This window comes from Spermophilus citellus (genome assembly GCF_964194105.1).
Source record: "Spermophilus citellus genome assembly, chromosome: X".
NCBI lineage: Eukaryota > Metazoa > Chordata > Mammalia > Rodentia > Sciuridae > Spermophilus > Spermophilus citellus.
The window spans coordinates 107,647,472-107,668,398 of record NC_138190.1 but is presented as its reverse complement, the minus strand read 5'-3'; the positions used below and the strand labels follow the sequence as shown (position 1 = coordinate 107,668,398).

Sequence of the window (20,927 nt, the reverse complement as noted above, 5' to 3'; positions counted from 1 at the left end):
CAGTTCTACCATTTAGTGCAAATGCCATTATTTCATTCTTCTTTATGCTTGAGTAGAACTCTATTTTATATATATGTCCTTGCCAGTATTTGTTATTATTTGTTTTCTTGATAAAATTGACATTCTAACTTGAGTGAGAAGAAATCTTAGTGTAGTTTTGATCTTCATATCCCTTGATAGAGATGTCAAATGCTTTTTCATATATTGGTGGTTATTTATGTTTTATCTTTTGATTTCTGTTTAGTTCTTTTACACATTTATTGATTTTTTTTCTTTTTGGTATTGAGTTTTTTTTTTTATATATATTCTGGATATTAATCTGCTGTCAGAGAAGTAGTTCCAGCACTGTATCTTGAAAAGACTGTCCTATGTGCTCTTAGCACCTTTGTTGACAGTTGGCTATAGGTGCTTGAGTTTACTTCTAGGCTCTCTATTTTATTTCATTGGTCTATGTGTCTGTTTTTATGTCAGTGTCATGCTGTTTGGATTACTATAGCTTTATAGGATATTTGAAAGTAAGATAGTATGATGCTTCCGGCCTTTTTCTTTTTGTTCAAGATTGCTTTGGTTATTCAGAGTTTTTTCATTTTTCCATACAACATTTTCATAGGGATTGCATTGAATCTCTAGATCACTTTGGGTAGTGGACATTTTAAAAAAATTTTTTGGTTGTAGATAGACAGAGTACCTTTTTTAAAATTTTATTTTTATGTGGTGATTAGGATCAAACCTACTGCTTTACACATGTGAGGCAAGTGGTCTACCTCTGAGCTACAACCCCCAGCCCCAGTATGGACATTTTAACATTATTGATTCTTTCAATCCATGAACAAGGGATGTCTTACCATTTATTTGTATCCTCTTCAATTTCTTTCACTAGTGTTTTATAATTTTTATTGTGGAGATCTCTTACCTCCTTGTTTAATTTTTGTATGTATTTAATTTTTTGGTAGCTATTTTAAATTAGATTGCTTTCTTGATTTCATTTTGAGATAATTCACTACTGGTGCATAGAAATTCTGCTGATTTTTGTATGTTGATTTTGTTTCCTGCAATATTGCTGATTTCATTTATTAGCTCTATTTTTTTTTTTTCTGATTGTGGAGTTTTGGGGGTTTCCTGTATATAAGGTCATGAAAGTGACAATTTGACTTCTACTTTTCCAATTTGCATGCCCTTTATTTATTTATTTATTTATTTATTTTCTCTAGTTGCTCAGGATAGGGCTTCTAGCACTGTGTTGAATAAAAATGATGAAAATGGGCATCCTTGTCTTGTTCCAGATTTTAGAAACCTTTCAGCTTTTCACTGTTCAGTATAATGTTAACTATTGGCTTATCATAAATGTTCTTTATTATATTGTTGTGTGTATATTATATGCCTAATTTGTTCAGCAGTTTTATTATGAAGGGATTTTGCATTTTATTGAATGCCTTTTCTGCATCTGTTGAGATGACATATAGATTTTGTCTCATTTTTGTTGAAATGGGTGCACTATGTTTTGGTTTCCGTATGTTGAAACACCTTTGCATCCCTGGGTTGAATCTCAGTTGATCATAAAAATCTCTAATGATCCTTCATATTTCTGTGGTTACAGTTGTAGTATTTCCTTTTTCATTTTTGATTTTATTCATTTGAGTCTCCTTTTTTCTTAGTCTATCTATGAGTTTGTCTATTTTTCTTATATTTTTGGAACAAACACCTCTTGGTTTTCTTGATATTTTATATTGTTTATTTAATGTCTATTTCATTTTATTTATGCTCTTACTTTTTAATTTCTTTCCTTGTACTAATTTAGGAATTGTTCTTATTTTTCTAGTTCTTTGAGATACAGTTATCAGTTGATTATTTGAGCTCTTTCTGTTTTTTTTTAATATAGATATTAATTGCTACAAATTTCCCTCTTATTACTGCTTTTGCAATATCCCATAGGTTTTAGTATACTATGTGTTAATTTTCATTTGTTTAAAGACATATTCAGGGGCTGGGGATGTGGCTCAAGCGGTAGCGCGCTCGCCTGGCATGTGTGTGGCCTGGGTTCGAACCTCAGCACCAGATACAAAGATGTTGTGTCTACCGAAAACTAAAAAATAAATATTAAAAAATTCTCTCTTTCTCTAAAAAAAGACATTTTAATTTCTTTGTTGATCTCTTCCTTGATCAATTTTTGTTTAAAAACAAGTTGCTTACTTTTCATGTATTTTTAGATTTTTTTTCATGTATAGATTTTTCATACATTTATAGATTTTTGCTTTGTGGTTATGATGAAGCTTACAAAATTTCTTTTGTTTTCCACCAAACTATTTTGAAATGATATCAACTTAGCATTATCATAAAAAAGAAAAAGAGAATATATACTATAAGAAAACACTGCTACTTCTTTCTTTCCCACATTTTGAATTTTTGATATCTAATATTACATATTTTTATATTGTCCATCTCTTAAGACATTAGTGTAATTATTTTTATATTAATTGTTTTGTAGTTTCATCCTGAAGATAAAAGGGCTATGTACCATATTTAAAATATAAAAGCATTCTACTTTCTGTGTATATTTGCTCTCAATAGTGAAATTTTCTTTTAATTCACCACAGTCTTTATGGGTTGGACTGGAAAATGTTTGATTATTGAGTTTTTGTTGCAGGCCCAAATTCAATAGCTGGGTTTTCTTTCTATTCAACAGACTGCACTGTTAGATATCAGTTCTGTTAAACACATAATTTATGTGGATAATAAGACTATCAATAAAGCAGAATACCCTGAAGGATTTGAGATTCACAGCATGCAATCAGTAGAAGAGTTGGGATCCAAGCCAGAAAACTGTAAGTAAAGCAGTTAAAATAAATTCATTTTTCTATCCAAGGCTTGTCATTTCATAGGTTAGGAAAAAAGTGACATGAGGGAAAACACTAAAGATTTTTGATTAAAAAACTTTTTAATTATTTAAAAACTGTCAAAATATATATGATGAAGATTTTTTTTCTCCCTTTTTCCTCAAGAGGGAACCATTGTTTAAAATTTGCTAAATAGTTGAGTTGTAATAAATGGTTAGATTTTTGGCAGATTTGCCAAACTTTTTTTTTTTTTGTACCAGAGATTGAACCTAAGGGTGCTTAATCACTGAGCTACATCCCCAGCTCTTTTATTTTTATATATGTATTTGAGACAGAGTCTTACTAAATTGCTTAGGTCCTCGCTAAGTTGCTTAGGGCCTTACTAAGTTGCTGAGATTGCCTTTGAACTTGCAATCCTACTGCCTCAGTCTCTTGAGCTGCTGGGATTATAGGTTAATAATCCCGTAATTATAGGATCATGCCACAGCACATGGAAAAACTTTCCCTTTTTTAAAAAATAGCTTATAAAACTCTTCCAATTTGAACTCACAAAAAGAAAAGATCTTGGGCTTTTCATTCAATAGTTTTTTTAAAAATTCTTAATAGTAGCTATCTTAATGATGTCTCAGAGGATCAAAGATGTTCACCAAGATTAATGCTTTGATTTATTCTACCACTGAGGTGGTAGTTGGTATGTCATTTGAAACTAGTAAATGTACCTTGTAGCAAATTGTCAGTCATTAGGAAAGAGAAAATTAATGTCCCATGAGAATAGTTTTCTTCTTGTGTTACATGTGAAGGTCATAATACTAAACTAGATGAGGACAGAATACATTTGGGAAGGAGAAAATATTGTTTGAACCTCTACTCTGTCTCAGAATAATTTACCATTAGAGAATTAACATATATTTATAATTACAGGTATAGATCATAGCTTACTTCTATGTGTGGAAAATGACAGAATCTATCTGAAATTTTATCCTACTTGCAAGTGAGCCTGCCAAATTTCTTATAGACAGAAGACTTTTAGGTCAAGGATGAAGTTTTTTTCACTAACAACACTAGCAGTAGCTAGAGTATTATATTAGCTTTTGTATCATGGGAGAGGAACTCAGAGCTTAGGGAATCAAATGTTTTATTATCTTCATTGTACTGGACAGTAAGCATATCAGCTGTTTGCTCTGTTTAGAGAGACTATCTCTGTACAAACATCCTTGAAAAAGCAGTTTGGAATAAAGTCTGTTCACAAATGTGCAGGAAACATGAGACCCATAACCATTATTTCTGAATATCAGGATGATCCTTCAAGATTGGTGTGTACTTGATTAGGACAACCTGATTGCTAGTAAGTAATCAGCAGATTACCAATTCCACTGATTAATTAAAGGGTGTTGGTAAAAAAAATTTAAGGGGATATTAGTCCTCATAGTTTTATTTGAGCAATAATATGACAGTCCATCTATCTTACCTAGTTCTACTCTTCTCTAGGATATATATATTTTTGTGGTACTTTACCTAGTAGACAGTTACTATTATGATGACACTTTTTTGAATGCTTATTCAAATTGGACATGCAGAAAGTGTCATGTTGTATGCTAAGATTGAGAGCTTAACATGTCTATTGCTGCTGCTTTAGTTATTCATCAGAGGATATATACATTCCCTGATTTGCTTGGTTTATAAACATTGACAGTGGATATGTGTTTTGGTCAACTTTTTCATTGCTGTGACCAAAAGGCCTTACAAGAACAATTTAAGAGGAAGTAGTTTATTTGGGGATCATGATTTCAGAAGTCTCTGTTCATAGATGGCTGACTTCATTCCTCAGGGCCCATGGTAAGGCAGGACAGCAAGGTGGAAGAATGTGGTGGAAGAAAGTGGCTCAGAACATCATACTAGTAAGCAGAGAGAGAGAGAGAGAGAGAGAGAGAGAGAGAGAGAGAGAGAGAGAGACTTCTCCTCTTACCAAAGACAAAATATATACCCCAAATACAACCCCTCATAGACTCAGCTCCTTGAGCCACACACTACCTGCTTATAGTTACCACCCAGTTAATCTATTCAAATGGATTTATACACCAATTATTTTAAGGTTCTCATAACCTAATCATTCTACTTTTAAACTTTCTTACATTGTCTTACATGTGAGCTTTTGGGGGATACCTAATATCTAAACCATAACAATATCTTTAAGAACATTAGATTGAGCCATTTTAAGTTAAACTGAATGTTTCAATGGTATATCTTGCTTTTTAAAATTTTTATTTTAAAACATATAAAATATTAATCATTTTTGCAAAGATATTTCTTTATTCTAATAATATTCATAAGCTCTTAATTCTAATGATGTATCTGCCATTCTTGGCCATTTTGGTGTATCCTGGGAAGGACAGGTAGCTACTGGGTTAACGTGATAGATTGTCTTGAAATTGTAAGCTCTAATGTGCTGTTTAAGTCTTTCATTAGAATTTTAAAATCATTTTTAAAATCACCTTAAAGATCTAATCTAGTAGTTTTCAACCACAGGGATCTATAAGAATCACCTATAGAGTGATATAATCACCTATAGAGTGAATCACCTATAGAGTGATATAGTGAATATAAATTCAGAAATGGGGTTTAGAAATAAAATTTTGTTAAAGCTCTTCAAGTGATTCCAATGCCTACCAGTAGTTAAAATCATGAGCTAGTCAACTGATTCATTTTTAGAGGTGGGAAAACTGAGGCTTGAAGAGTTTACACACAATTGTGTATACTGATTCTCCAAAGTCCTGGAAATCTTCTCACAACACTGCTCACTATACAACACTGGGAAGAGGCATGAACAGACAGGCATGAACACACATATGCATCCAGAAAATGAACCAAACTGTGTTTGAAATTGTAATTGTAATTAACCAGAATTTTTGCTTTTGATGATCAATATACAGTATTATCATTATGCAGCCTTGAATATATTATTGTTTAGTAATTTAACTTTTGAACTAAAGAAAACATGGTGCTTTTTCATTTATTTAGCAACCATTCCACCAAACAGACCAACTCCTTCAGACATGGCCATTGTCATGTATACCAGTGGTTCAACTGGCCGCCCTAAGGGAGTGATGATGCATCATAGCAATTTGATAGCTGGAATGACAGGCCAATGTGAAAGGATACCTGGACTAGGGTAAGAGAGAATTATTCAACTTTATTCTTTGAAATATAGAGCTTATGTTCAGCATTCTCTAAACTATATTAAAATAATAAAGTTATTGATGTATCTGATTTTAAAATTCCTTTTCAAACTTGGAGTGGAACCAGCGTTTGACTCAGTTATCCCACTCCTTGGCATATACCCAAAGGACTTACTTTTAGCATATTATAGTGACATGGCTATATCAGTGTTCATAGCAGCTAAATTTGCAATTCCCTAAGCTATGGAACCAACCTAGGTGCCCTTCAATAGATAAATGGATAAAGAAAATGTTGTACATATACACAATGGAATATTACTCAATTATAAATAAGAATGAAATTATGGCATTTGCCAGTAAACAGATGGAACTGGAAACTATCACGCTGAGTGAAATAAGCCAATCCTAAAAAATCCAAATTCCAAATGTTCTCTCTGATATGCAGATGCTGACTCACAATAGGTGCGGGGTGGAGGTTCACTGGAATGGAGGGAGGGGTTGTTGATGGGGGGAAGAAAGAGGGGATAGGAATAGGACAGTCAGTAGAATGAATTGGACATAACTTTCCTGTGTTCATATATGAATACACAACCAGTTAACTCCACGTCATGTACAACCACAAGAATGGAAAGTTATATTCCATGTATGTATAATATATCAAAATACATTCTACTGTCGTATATAACTAAAAGAACAAATAAGAAAATGCCTTTTCAAAAGTGGTTAAAATGTTTCTTCTATTTTATTTTAGACCAAAGGACACATATATTGGCTACTTACCTTTGGCTCATGTGCTAGAATTGACAGCAGAGATATCTTGCTTTACCTATGGCTGTAGGATTGGATATTCTTCTCCACTTACACTGTCTGACCAGGTAACAAACTTTTTAGTATATTGGTGTTACAATATTAAGTTATATTGGGTGGCATACTACTTAAACATGAGATATTTTAATTCAGTTAAAACTTTCTCTGTAACTTAAAAAATACTTGTTATGAGCAATATGTAACTACTGTAAATAACCCTGTGGTTTTGTTAGCATTGTTTCAGATACATGTTTTTAAATTATTTTGAAATGAATAAATATTGTCATCTTTTCTTTTCCTATTAATTATTTTTTACTCTGGAGAGCTAACGTAAAAAAATATAAATATACTGAGCCTTTTTGACATATTAACCCAGGACCACTGATGTGTTCTTCTAGAGGAGATGTGGAGTTTTGACCCAGTATTCATCTGAATTTTCTCTATACTTGTGCTGTCCTAAACAGTAGTCACTAGCTGCATCTTTAAGGAAATTAATTAAAATTTAAAAATTTGCTTTTTTATTTTCACTAGGCACATTTCAAGTTCTCAATAGCTATGTGTGATCAGTGGCTGCCATATTGGACAGAATAGATACACATTATTTTCGTCCATGCAGAAACTTCTTATTGGACAGTACTGCAGCATCTCCAAGGACAGCCCTTGGCTTAGTATACTGAGTCAGGGTTCTCCTTCTCTGTTATTCATGGCAACAAACCCAACAATGGGTATGGTTCACTCATGTCTTTTAAGCACATCTATTGTCCACAGTTCTGTTATATGCCTTCGTTGGAATAGTTGTGATAGAAAAGACTCAACCAGGTATAGGAAAAAATAGCTACTAAGAACATTGTGAATTTCAGGGTGCTGAAAGATAAGGTAAGTATAGGAATGACTTGACTCTGTGTGTGACTTTGACACTTCTGAGGACCCAGCAGTTATTTTTAGATCTCTGGCCAACAGTGCCTATTATTTGGGGTCTGATGGTGCTATTAGTTAGAGATTGTATTACTTTTAACTTTTTAATAGAAATTCCTGTTTAGGGAGATTAGTAGGTTTGTATAGTAGTAAGGTAAAAAAATTAAATAGATTTTTTTTTCAGATTTATTCGGGATTCTAACCACCTTTATCTGTGTTTTGTTTTTTGCTTTTGATGTATAACTTAAGGTGCACAAATATTAAGTGTATTACTTGATTAAATTTAATGTACACAACATGTAGATTTCTCATCATTACCATCCATAGCAAGAAAAAAAAGTGTTCTCAACATTGTAGGATTTCCCTGTTTCCTCTTAGTCATTCCCACCCCACAAAGATAATTCAGTTTCCTTTTAAAGTGGTTTTTGCTATGAAGAAGAGTTCTGTTCCAACTAACTACCAACTTTGTACTTTAGAGGATACAACCTGTTTGTAAGAGGGGGTGCTGCTGTATTTAATTTAACTCTAATACTCAGCCCCAAATTAACCTTTAAAATTTTCCAAAATAGCAATAGGATAAGTAAACTATCAAATAAACTAATAAAACTTGATTTAGTAAAGTCAGAGTAGGCCTGTGTATATACAGGGCTTAAATTATGGGAAACATTTTTTTTTTTTTTTAGAGAGAGTGAGTGAGAGAGGAGGGAGGGGGGGAGAGAGAGAGAGAATTTTTAATATTTATTTTTTTTTTTAGTTCTCGGCAGACACGACATCTTTGTTGGTATGTGGTGCTGAGGATCGAACCCGGGCCGCACGCATGCCAGGCGAGCGCGCTACCGCTTGAGCCACATCCCCAGCCCCTATGGGAAACATTTTAGAAACATTTGTGATGATTTTGTTTTGAGATTCTAGTGGGAATTTCTTATGTTCAGAGACCTTATTAAAATGTGAAAACATGGTTCTGGGGTTGTGGCTCAGTGGTAGAGTGTTTGCCTAGCATGGGTGAGGCACTGGGTTCAATCCTCAACAACACATTAAAAAATGAATAAAATAAAGTTATAAAAAATGTGAAAACATTTCCATAAGATTTGGGTATGTTTTTTCCCCTTTGGGGAAGTTCAGAAGCCTAGACTAGCACCATTCCCCACCCCCCTTTTTTACTGCCTTTCTAAGAACAATAGCCTCATTGTGGGGAAGGAAAAATAGTTGGATCTATTGCTAGTCTGACTTAATTCTTGCTGTCTATTAGGCAAAGCTCTAGTACATTAGAAGCCTTTTAGATAAATTCACTCCTACTTTGTAAATGAACTTTACTCAAAGATAATGAATCTTTTTTTTTAGTTGTAGATGAACACAATACCTTTATTTTATTGATTTATTTTTATGTGGTGCTAAGGATTGAACCCAGTGCCTGAAATGTGGAAGGCAAACGCTCCAGCACTGAGCTATATCCCTAGCCCCAAAGATTCTGAATCTTATAGAAATATAAATTTTAGGAATCATCCTCAAGTAGAGATTAGAGGCACCACATTTGAAGCTAGCAGATGATAGTGATGTTGTCATAACTGGGGTTACTGTGATGGTAATAAGACAAATGAATTGATAATACAGGTTGGGCACCCCAACCCAAAAATCTGGAATCTAGAATGCTCCAAAATGCAAAACTTTTTGAGAGTTGACATGATACCACAAGTGGAATATTCCATACCTGATCTCATATAACAAGTCACTATCAGAACACAGGAGCACTGAAAATATTGTATAAAATTCCCTTCAGACAATATGTAGTAAGGTGTGTATGAGATGCAAATAAATTTTGTGTTTAGACTGGGGTCACATCCTAAGGTATTTTTTATATATATATATATATATATATATATATATATATATATATATATATATATATATATATATATATATATATATATATATATATATGCTTGTATATAATGTGTGAGGATGTGCATGCATATGCATGTGTACACACATTCCAAAACCTGAAAATTTTATATCAGACATTTTTTGTCCTGAGGATTTCCTTCTTTCTTTCTTTCATTTCTAATAAGGGCTATTCAACCTGTATTACCATGAATAATAAAGAAAACATGAGGGGGCTAGGGTTGTGGCTCAGTGGTAGAGCACTTGCCTTGCATGCATGGACACTGGGTTCCATCCTCAGCACATAAAAAAATAAAATGATGTGTCAAAAAAAAGAAAGAAAAAGAAAACAAGGAATAGCTCCCTGTGACTCCTGCTTATCTGGAACATCTTTCTATGGTAACAACTGGTCAGTAACACATGAGGGGCAGTTTCTACTTGAAGGACTGAAGAGCTAATTTTCTCTCTACAAATTGGTTTTCCCCTGCATGGTGTGCATGTGTGTCTACAAATTTCCACTCACAAATGTGCACACACTTGCACATACATATGACAGGAGTTTTTTTTTAAATCTCCTTTATCTGTATTAAAGAAAAGCAGGAGAAAAATCAATTTAGTTTTACCAGCAGAACCTTATGTATGGTCAAGCTGGTGGTTGTTGTGGGTCACATGGCTTCTTAAGAGTTGGTTATCTTCTTCCCTGTATTAGCCATCTAAACTTACATAATAAACTGCATTTCAGGAGCTTCTTATTTTTAATGTATTTTGGTGGGTAATTTTATCAAATTTTCTAACTATTGATCTGATGTTACTAATCCCAAATAGTATGTATGGATAAAAGAAGAAAGGAGGGGAGGGAGGCAGGGAGAGAAATACACATTTATATATATATTTATATACACACACATCTCTCCAACTTGGCCATTGGCATTGTCTTCCTATTTTACTGAGCAGAATATTATCCAATTAGGATTTCTGAATGTCAGTTGATACTCATACTGATGACTTTGAAATGTGTCCTTGCTTATTCACTAATCAAAGAAAGTTGCCTTTGATTTTGTTTTATTGTTAAATTTACTTTAATTGACTTTTTTTGGAAAATGTCTGTACAAAAAATGCAGTTTGTGCTATATTTTGATGGTACATTATTATAAGAATCTTTGATTCCCCAAAACTTCTCATTCTTCCTTCCGAATCAGAGTTTCTCATCTATAGAAGGCTGAGACATGCTAGCAGCCATAATCTTCAGGATGAAGCACTAGATTGCTTACACTTTGGCTTTTTAGAGCAGTAGAAGAACTAATTCCTTGTGTAGCTCTGTCTTTGTTATTAATACTTGAGTTAGAACATTTTTTGCTAAGGTTGGTTTCCCTGATCATGATTATATTTTCTTTATTGTAGTCCAGCAAAATCAAAAAGGGAAGCAAAGGGGACTGTACTGTACTGAAGCCTACACTTATGGCTGCTGTTCCAGTAAGTACCATATATGAATATGAATAGAAGAGGATCCCTTGTATAATTTCTTGCTTATACTTTGTCTTTGTAAAATATAATACTCTTAGATATATGCGTACATTTCAAAATAATTTTACTTTATTGAAATGCATTCCTTAAAGTCTTAGATATATTGGCAAGATGAAATGGCAAGCTTTTGAAATCTATGTCTGTTAGTGTTTGCGGATCCTTGAAATTTGAGTGATGAAAATGACTTTGTTTCAACTACCTAGTTTGATAATTGGTCATAATATCTTAAGATAGGATAAACTCTAAAGATCATCCTGTTTAATCTTTTAATTTAAAAAATGGAACAAGGAGGTCTGGGGTTGTAGCTCAGTGGTAGAGTGCTTGCCCAGCACATGTGAGGCACTGGGTTCGACTCTCAGCACCACATAAGAATAAATAAATAAAACAAAGATATTGTGTCCATCTACAACTTAAAAAAAAATGAAAAAGAAAAGGAACAAGGAAACACTGGGCTGCCCTAGAGAACTGAGGCAGCATTTCCAATTTTATAGGGCTGATTAGCGACAGAGCTGAGTCAAAGACGCAAGCCTCCTGACCTTTTTATGTGATAAAGGACAACTGTTACTTTGAGATAGCTCCCATAGGAAAAAAATGAATTATTCAAAATCCTTATGTGAAATATTGCCTTTAAAAAAGCAAGATCTTGCTTTTTATAACCTTGGAATGATAAGTTTTGCAACATCTAATATATTCTTTCCAATTTGTGTACAATATCTTCTAGCACTTTTGTACTTTGGAAACCCCAGGGAGACTGTATATTGCTACTGCTTATATTATGATTGGATTTTAAATCTTACTTTAATATCTTTCACAGCTTTACTTTTTTACATGAGAAGTCTGAGAATAGATAATGAAATGTTCAAGTTTTTCTAAGTATCACAGATGGAAGATATATGGTCTTTTTAGCTTCTAATTCAAAATTACAAAATAACCAAAGATTCAAATCTGTCAGAGATTTTTACTTTGTCTTTTTACTTAGAAGAACTGTAGAATTCAGTGTTCTCAAACTATGAGAGATTTCTGATTAAAGACATCATGAAATGATGCTAAGAACAGCAAGTGAAGTACTTACTGTGTTAATCCTCCTTAAGATTCTGCTGGGTGGGCCCTATTATCACCCTTTTTTATTATAAAGAATGAAATTTAATATTTGGTAGAATCAAAACTTGAACTCTACCAGTCTGATTAAAAAATCTTCTAACCACTATGACTGTCTATTTAGGATAGTTTTGTATTTTGTTTTGGGAAACAATATATTGGCTTGACTACCTAAAGTACAGGACTCCCTCATGAATCTCAACGTAGGGAGGGGAAAGGGCCAAGGTATCAAGTCAGGCCTGATTTTAGGCCTGAAGGATAAGCAGGAGTTAGCAGATAGGCTACTTATCCTCTAATTTCCCATTGCCCTTTCTTCCTTGCCTTACTTTATATGTTGGAGGGCTAACTTCTATGGATGACCAACCAGGGCTTCATTGCCTTATAATTTCTGATGGGGTTCAGCTAATTAGAAGTACTCATGAAATGAGAGTAGGAAGAGAGCACCAAATCTGTACATTTCTTACCTCAGTTTCTTCCCCGCTGGTTTGAGAGTTTGTCAGTTGTCAAGCACCTGTTGGGTAGTCCCTTTTCGAATAGCTGTAACCAGCTCTTTTCCATGGCTACAGTCTTATCCAGGTTCCAGTGATAACTGTCCTTCTCTTACTTCTTCAAGCCTAAGATACTGAATAGTCTTCCGTGTTACTAGTCCATTGACACTTCAAAACTTGCGCATTCCCTTAGTTTTTTTCCACTCCTCTACAAATAGGCTCTTTTTAAAAAAAAAGAATTTCCTTCTTGAGAACTATTTTGTTGTCATTATTATTATTCTTTTGTAGTACTGGAGATCGAATCCAGAGCCTCACGCATACAAGGCAAGCTCTACCACTAAGCTACATCCCCAGCCCAAGAACAGTTTTTGATAGATGTTGTTTTTTGAGTTTGTTTCATTCCTAGGTGAGAATAAAAGATTTATTTAGTACTATTAACATTCACAATGTTATAATTCAGAATAAATCACTACTTCTTCTAAGCAGTGACTCAATGGAACATCATGTAATGTTAGTTTGAGATAAAGGGTGATTGATGAGCTAACAGTAAATCCTGCCAACTTGTTGCAACTCTATAGTGTTACTTACTCACTGAGGCCTTTCCACACCCATGATTAGTATCTAGTACTGAAAAAAAAAAAAAAAAAAACAATGGAAGTGGTTCTCATACATCTGTCTTACTCCCAGGCACTTGCTTTTGTGTGTGCACATTTTAGGAACCCATATGTTTTTTAATAGGGATAGTTATAGGATTTTAAACTTATCTAAATATTGTGATTTCTCAGTTACAGACATAGAGAAATATTTCAATTATACAATCATTGATTCCTTTTGTAGAAATGGAGAAAACAACCTTTTAAGGAATGGTTCTGCTGACTTCATTTGTGATTGACTCTATTCAAACATTGAAATAACCATCCATAAAGTTATTCCTTGTAGGAGAACTTAATTTATACTGATGATTGACACTTGAAATATTTAGAACCAAGTATTTATAAGCAGGTGTGCTTTGTATAATATTTTTATTAATTTTTACAATAATTTTTATTAATTTGTGCTAAGTAATTTCAAGAAGACATCATTTAATGATTAGGATTTTTTTCTTTGTGTTATACCTGTTAACCTGGGAATTTTATATTCTAAATCTTGTCCTACCTCTAATTTTCCACATAGCTGTAAGAATATTACTCTTTTTTTGTTACATTTTCTTTATTAAAATGGAATAGGAATGCCTAAATTACAGAGACATAAGATTTTTAAGAAACTGTAACACCAACTCTCATGCTGCAAGTCACAAGGTCATAGTTAAAAGATAAAAATATTAGGATTAGTTTCAACATAGTTGGGTATTTCAATGCTATCTGATAATAAGTAAATATTTCTGTGAGAGCTGAGTGAATTCTCTGTACTTTAGTTAACATTTCTTAAAATGTTAGATGAACTTAGGGTATAGAACTGAAGAAACCCCTATACTTGTTCTTTTTTTAAATTTTTTAAGAGAGAGAGAGAGAGAGAGAGAGAGAGAGAGAGAGAGAGAGAATTTTAATATTTATTTTTTAGTCTTTGGCGGACACAACATCTTTGTTTGTATGTGGTGCTGAGGATCGAACCCGGGCCGCACACATGCCAGGCGAGCATGCTACCGCTTGAGCCACATCCCCAGCCCCTTATACTTGTTCTTTATGTTATTTTAAATGAAATTTTTATTTTTGATTGTCAATTATATGTATGTATGGAGTCCAATGTGTTATTTTGATATATGTATTATCATTAGTCTTTTTGAACGAGTGAACATGTAAGTAAAATTAATTCTATAATGAAACAAATAAATATGGCCATTATCCTAGAGATATACCTAAGATTTCACAAATAAATTTATAAACTGTACCAGTGTTAGTGTAATTCTTTTCAGATTATTAAATGTTTTGTTTACTTTTTAGGAAATCATGGATAGAATTTATAAGAATGTTATGAGTAAAGTTCAAGAAATGAATTATATTCAGAAAACGCTATTCAAGATAGGGTATGACTACAAATTGGAGCAGATCAAAAAGGGATATGATGCACCTCTTTGTAATCTGTAAGTACATTTCATAGTCCCTGTGGTTGGAGCCTTTATTTATTTATTTTTTTTGAGATAGAGTCCTTCCTTGTTTCCCACATGCTGGCCTCAAACTCCTGGGCTCAGGCAATCTTTCTGCCTCAGCCTCTTAAGTAGCTGGGAATATGAGTCCATGCCATTGCACCTGCAATATATGTGTTTGGATGTGTGAGTGTGTGTTTAAATCTGGAATATGAAAAAGTAAATGGCAAGTTAATTAGTATCACTATTACCACAATAATCTTAAGGCTGAATTTCTCTTTTATCCTCAGTATTTACACAGCAAGCAGAGGAGTCTGAACTCTGAACTTGGCAATTTAATAAATTTTAATAATCAAGTAAATATTTAAGATTTAATTATGAAATTGGATCTTGTGAAGAAAAATAAATAGACATTTAAGTCAAAACACTTGAGTTTATAAAAAGTGTCAGTTCTGGCTTAAAAAGTGATCTTCAAGATTTATTTTTCATAGAGTTTTCTGTTTTATTGTATTCATAATATAGTATAGCAAGTATATGAATATAACAGTTATTTTAATTGTGGTACTGGGTGTAGGGATGGGGAAGCATATTTCCTTTGAAGGAAGATAAAATAGGTGACTAACTGCTTCCAAGATAACTATATTTTTTCCTGTGACATCATTTTCTTTTATTCACTATATGTCAGAGCAGTTTCCTGATACTGTATATTCTCAGGATGGGTGTTTAGGAGCTTTTCTGGAATTTTATTAAGGTGTAATAGTTGTTTCTTTATTAACATCTTATTACCATCATGCATCTAAAATTTGCATGTTCAACCATAGTTGAGAAATCTTTTCTAGAGTTTATGAATTAGTGTGTCACCAAGAATAATGTATTCGTGTATTAAAATCATTTATCTCTTCAGGTTACTCTTTAAAAAAGTGAAGGCTCTGCTGGGAGGGAATGTTCGTATGATGCTGTCAGGTGGGGCACCGTTGTCTCCTCAGACACACCGATTCATGAATGTCTGCTTCTGCTGCCCCATTGGTCAGGGTTATGGACTGACAGAATCATGTGGTGCTGGGACAGTTACTGAAGGTAAGCATTGTTAATGTGGCAAATCATTCTATATTAGTCACTACTAATAAAATTCATTTGAATTACCTTTGGAAACCATGATTTCTTTATAATATCTCTTAAATAATATCAGATTCAGTGGATGCCTACATTGTTTTAGTTTTGTGAATGTTTGTTTAAGAGTATATATGTACCCTTGTTCCCTTTAATTTTAAGCCAGGTAAATATTTATGCCATATTTTCAGTCTTCAAAATTTTATCACCCTGGTCCTTTAATCTTCTTTTTGTAAATTATCACTCCTTTGGAGAACTGTACTCATAGAATGAAGTATCACTAGTATGTTCCCCTTAAATAAACATTCCTGTCTTAAATTCTGTATTTTCACATCTTATTTTCAATACCCCAAGGCAGGATTTCTCAACCTTTGAAACAGACAATTATTGTTGAGTGCTCTCCTGTATATTGAAAGATGTTTAGCAGTCAGATACTAGTAGCAACTTGCTTAGCCCAGCTGTGACAATAAAACGTATCTCCAAACCTTGCCACATATCCCTTGTGGGACAAAATTACCCCAGGTTGAGAAACAGTGGGGTATAGGAAATTTTTAAATGATCTCTTCCTTTCTGTTGAGTGCCCTTTTGTTAGCTGCTCATAGCCATCCTTTAATGCCCAACTCTTTAATAAAACTCTTCCCAAACTACTTCATCTTATGTTGATATTTCAAGTCTCTAAGGGACTATTGTATTTACCATTAGTACCATGCAGTTTAGTATTTAAATGTTCTCTCAATCGTTTCATGTGTATTTCTTCCTTCCTTTATAAGGTTTCTGAGGGTAGGATTTCCTTACCCTTTATGTGTTTCCTTCAAAATATTTAATATAGTGGTGGATGCATAATAAGTTGTCTATAAATATATACGTGATTATTGCTAACAGTAATCACAAATTCCAAAGGATATTATCGGCATGCTCATTATGTTTAACAGAGACTAACATTTATTGAACACTTAGTTTGTGCAAAGAAGGGTTAAGCACTTATCCACATACTATCTCATTTAATCTTCACAACTTATCCCTTTATGAGGTAGGCCCAATTACTGCCTCTGTTTAATAGATGGAGAAATGGAAGCATAAACAGGTTAAGCAACTTATCGAAGTTACATGGCCGATGAGTGAGAGAGCAGGAATCCTCATCAAAGAGATTTGTATATGTAATTATTTAAAATATAATCTTGAAAGGCAAAATTACACTGTTGAAATAGAGTTGAAACACTGAAAAATGACCACCTTTTGCATTCCTGTCACTACAGCCTCTCCTTTGTCATCTTTCAGACGCTGGGTTTCCGGGTTCTCAATACATACATCTGAAATGTAGTATGCTAATATTCGTTGCTTTTCTTTCATAGTTACTGACTATACTACTGGCAGAGTTGGGGCTCCACTCATTTGCTGTGAAATTAAGCTAAAAGACTGGCAGGAAGGTAAGAATTTCACGACAAGCTCTAGTGATTCTAGATACACCAAAAACACTGCAAGCCTCAAGACATTTCTTTGAAGTGTTAGGTTGTCTAAGGGAACACATAGTGATTTTTCATGGATGCCTATGTCCTGTGTTTTCTTTTTACTCAGTAATACTTTTAGATTCCCAAGAAGAAAAGAAAATCTCTATATTCAAGGCCTGGTGATTCTCATCTTCAGAATACTTTATGGGAAAGTGGGAAAAATTCTGTGAGATTTTCCCTGGGTTTGAAGAAAGTGAGGATCATTTGAAGTTCAATTTTGCAGGCAAGGATGTTGGGGCTGAGAAAGAAAACCCAGATTTGCAGGGGATGAAATGACTAATTTCACACATACATAAACTAACATTTTAGATCTTGACCCTAGCAAAGATTTTCTTATTTCAAACTCACTTTTCCAGTCATCTTTATAGTACAATTTTTACATGTACCTATAGAGACAAGCCAGTTAGAGGAAACTTGCACTGTATAGAAATTGGTCAGAATCCTTTTTATAAATAAGCTAGAAGCCAGGTACAGTGGTGTATGCCTGTAAATCTCAGTTACTTGGGAAGCTGAGGGAGGAGGATGTCAAGTTCAAGGCTAGCCTCAGCAATTTGACAAGACTGTGTCTCAAAAAAAATTTTTTTTAAATACTTTTATTTATTTAGAGATGGGGTCTTGCTCTGTTGCCCAAGCTGTCCTCAAATTAAAAATCACATTTAAAAGTCAGTGCATTCCCAAGAGTTTTACACTTTAGTCTGAATCTTCCTTTCATGTTGAGGCCATTCCAATTTTACAATGAAAATCTGAAGAAAATATAGGTAGTGTGTGTATAGATGTAGTGGACATCAGCATCAAAATTGTTTTATTAGATGGGTTATTTTCTAGGCACTTGATTCAGAGAAATGACTATAGTACAACTTGTTAAGGATATTTTTGCCTTTAACTTTTATTTTCTAATTTCCTGGTGGTATATTTTGATGTCAGTTTGAGGGAGTTCTATATTGAAAATATATTTGGAGTTTTCCTTGCTGTGAAGGATTTTTGGCATTATATAATAGGAATGATCTTAAAGTTGTACATATAGTAGATTTTATCATATTGACATAATGAATACTTTTAAATTTATAAGAATAGCTAATAAAGGAACTCTATGAACCCTAAGCTTCAGTGGTGAAGGTTTTTGTCATGGGAAGGTAGTTGTTGATGGTGATTACTGTTTAGCCTTTCCTGGTGCTCCTGACATCATAGACACCCACAATCTTCATATAAAACTGATTAAATGTAAACGAATACTCTTCCAACTATTAATGAAGAGTTTAATTTTTTTAGTTATAGATGGACACAATATCTTTATTTTATTTATTCATTTTTATTTGGTGCTAAGAATCAAACCCGGTGACTCACACATGCTAGGCAAATACTCTACCACTGAGCCACAACTCCAGCTCCATAATGAAGAATTTGATCAGCAGGAAAACATTAACAAAAGAACTTTAAGAATTAATGAAGTTATTAGGAAGTGCTGGCAAATGAAATCTACTAAATTATACACTATTCATGTACAAATACGCCACAATGAATCCAGCTTATACATATAATGCACTAAATAATAATAAGGAGATCAACAGAGTAGAACAAGTGGGTCAGGAGGAAGGAGAAGAGGAGGGAAAGGAAAGCTACTGAGGAATGAGATTGATTAAATAATAATATGCATATATGAATATGGCATAATGAATCCTACTAATGTATAATTATAATGCATCAATAAAAAAGTTAATGAAGGTAAATTTTGTTTTAGAATAATAACTGATTTGCTTTTATTATCTGCAGGTGGTTATACAGTTCATGACAAACCAAACCCCAGAGGTGAAATTGTCATTGGTGGACAAAATATTTCCATGGGATACTTTAAAAATGAAGAGAAAACAGCAGAGGATTATTCTGTGGATGAAAATGGACAAAGATGGTTTTGTACTGGTGATATTGGAGAATTCCATCCTGATGGATGTTTACAGATTATAGGTCAGTGTATGCTCTTCTCGTGTATTTTTCTTTAGTTTTTGTGATTTCAACATATCAATAGGGTTGATGTTATATGGTTTCAATCTTTGGGCAAGTTATTTATGCCTGAGCTTCTCCATTTATAAAATAGGGACAACAATACCAATCTCATATAATATCTGTTAGGACTAAATGAGTTGATATATGTAAAATTCTTAGAGAAGTACCTTGACCTTGGTATGCAGTAACAAAGGTATCAGCTACAGAAGCATTTGAGTGTAATAAAAATGGGCAGGAAAATAAAAGATTGGCTAATGAGAAAACAAAAAATAGTTCAAGAGAAGTATGTTTTGGTTAACTACATGTTGTTCTGCAGAACTAGTTACTATAAAATACTCTATTCTAGGCCTTACACTTGACCATCCCACCCAAGGGACAACATCTTAGTGTGTGTGTGTTTTCCCGGTGCCCATTTATATGGCTCTAACCAGCCCTTAAACTTAGAAAATGATAATATCAGTCCTAAACAACAGTCTATTCTTCTGAGAATGTCAGTTGCTTTGACCTTACCCTTACTTAGCTTACAGAAGTAGACCTTTATGTTCAAAAACCAATTCCAAAAGTGGCACAAATTGAAATATTCTGTTCATTTTAATCAGGCAAAAGCTGATTTCCTAATAAGGACGACTTTGCAGAGTCCCAGTTAGGCCCTTTTCAAGCCATATAGTTCCTTAAATCATAGCTCTAGGGACCCATTTTAATCTGTTGCTGGACTTTACAGTTTCTGACCCAAATATGGATACCTGGGAAAATTGGTTTTTCATTTAGAACTTTGATTTACTGGGGAAATTCCCAGGAAACATGGTTCAGTTGAGAACCAAGTCTTTTTCCCCGTGTGTCTTAATTGCACTGGAAACGAAAGTTATTTCTGTAGAGTGTTCTCCCAGGCTATGAGTAGGCAAATCAGTGCTCACACAAAGGTCGTCAGGCAAGTTGATGATTATTTAAGCTGGGTCATCCTGTGCCAGTACTTTCTTAGAGCACAATTATTTAAATAAAATTTTAAATATGGAAAATTGGGGATTAACATTTATTGAATTTGCTCTATATGGCAGATATAGTGTGACATCCTATATGAGTTAGGCATCAATATTCCTGATAAAAGTGAGAGTGAGAAAGGCTGAAGCTCTGGCTCAGTGGTAGAGCACTTGCCTAGCAGGTGTGAGGCACTGGGTTCGATTCTCAGCACCGCATATAAACAAACAAATAAATAAAGGTCTATTGACAACTAAATTTTTTTTTTAAGTAAGAGTGAGAAATGTTAAATAACATGCCAAGAATCTCATAGCTAGTACTGGGCAGAGCTACCATTCAAATCTAATGCTTCACCAGGGCACAGTGGTCCGTGGCCTATGATCCCAGCAATTTGGGGGCTGAGACAGGAGGATGGCAAGTTTGAGGCCAGTCTGGGCAACTTAGTGAGATCCTGTCTCAAAGTAAAATTTAAAAAGGACTGAGAGTGGTAGAGCACCTGGTTCAATCTCCAGTATACCCCCCCCACCAAA

At 33.8% G+C, this 20,927-nt stretch overlaps 1 protein-coding gene across 4 annotated transcripts in view; it reads left to right on the top strand.

Moving 5' to 3' along the window:
• The window catches only part of ACSL4 (acyl-CoA synthetase long chain family member 4), a 96,448-nt gene that overhangs the window by 58,142 nt on the left and 17,379 nt on the right, over positions 1 to 20,927 (top strand). For all 4 annotated transcript variants that reach the window (XR_014020021.1, XM_081277379.1, XM_081277381.1 and 1 more), the window contains exons 6-13: positions 2,684 to 2,822; positions 5,853 to 6,003; positions 6,762 to 6,885; positions 11,012 to 11,083; positions 14,661 to 14,800; positions 15,708 to 15,880; positions 17,266 to 17,340; positions 19,192 to 19,383. Coding sequence is in view for 3 of the 4 variants with exons in the window: in XM_081277379.1 (XP_081133505.1) it covers positions 2,684 to 2,822; positions 5,853 to 6,003; positions 6,762 to 6,885; positions 11,012 to 11,083; positions 14,661 to 14,800; positions 15,708 to 15,880; positions 17,266 to 17,340; positions 19,192 to 19,383 (1,066 nt within the window). In the remaining variant the exon portion in view is untranslated. The remainder of the gene's footprint in view (positions 1 to 2,683; positions 2,823 to 5,852; positions 6,004 to 6,761; positions 6,886 to 11,011; positions 11,084 to 14,660; positions 14,801 to 15,707; positions 15,881 to 17,265; positions 17,341 to 19,191; positions 19,384 to 20,927) is intronic.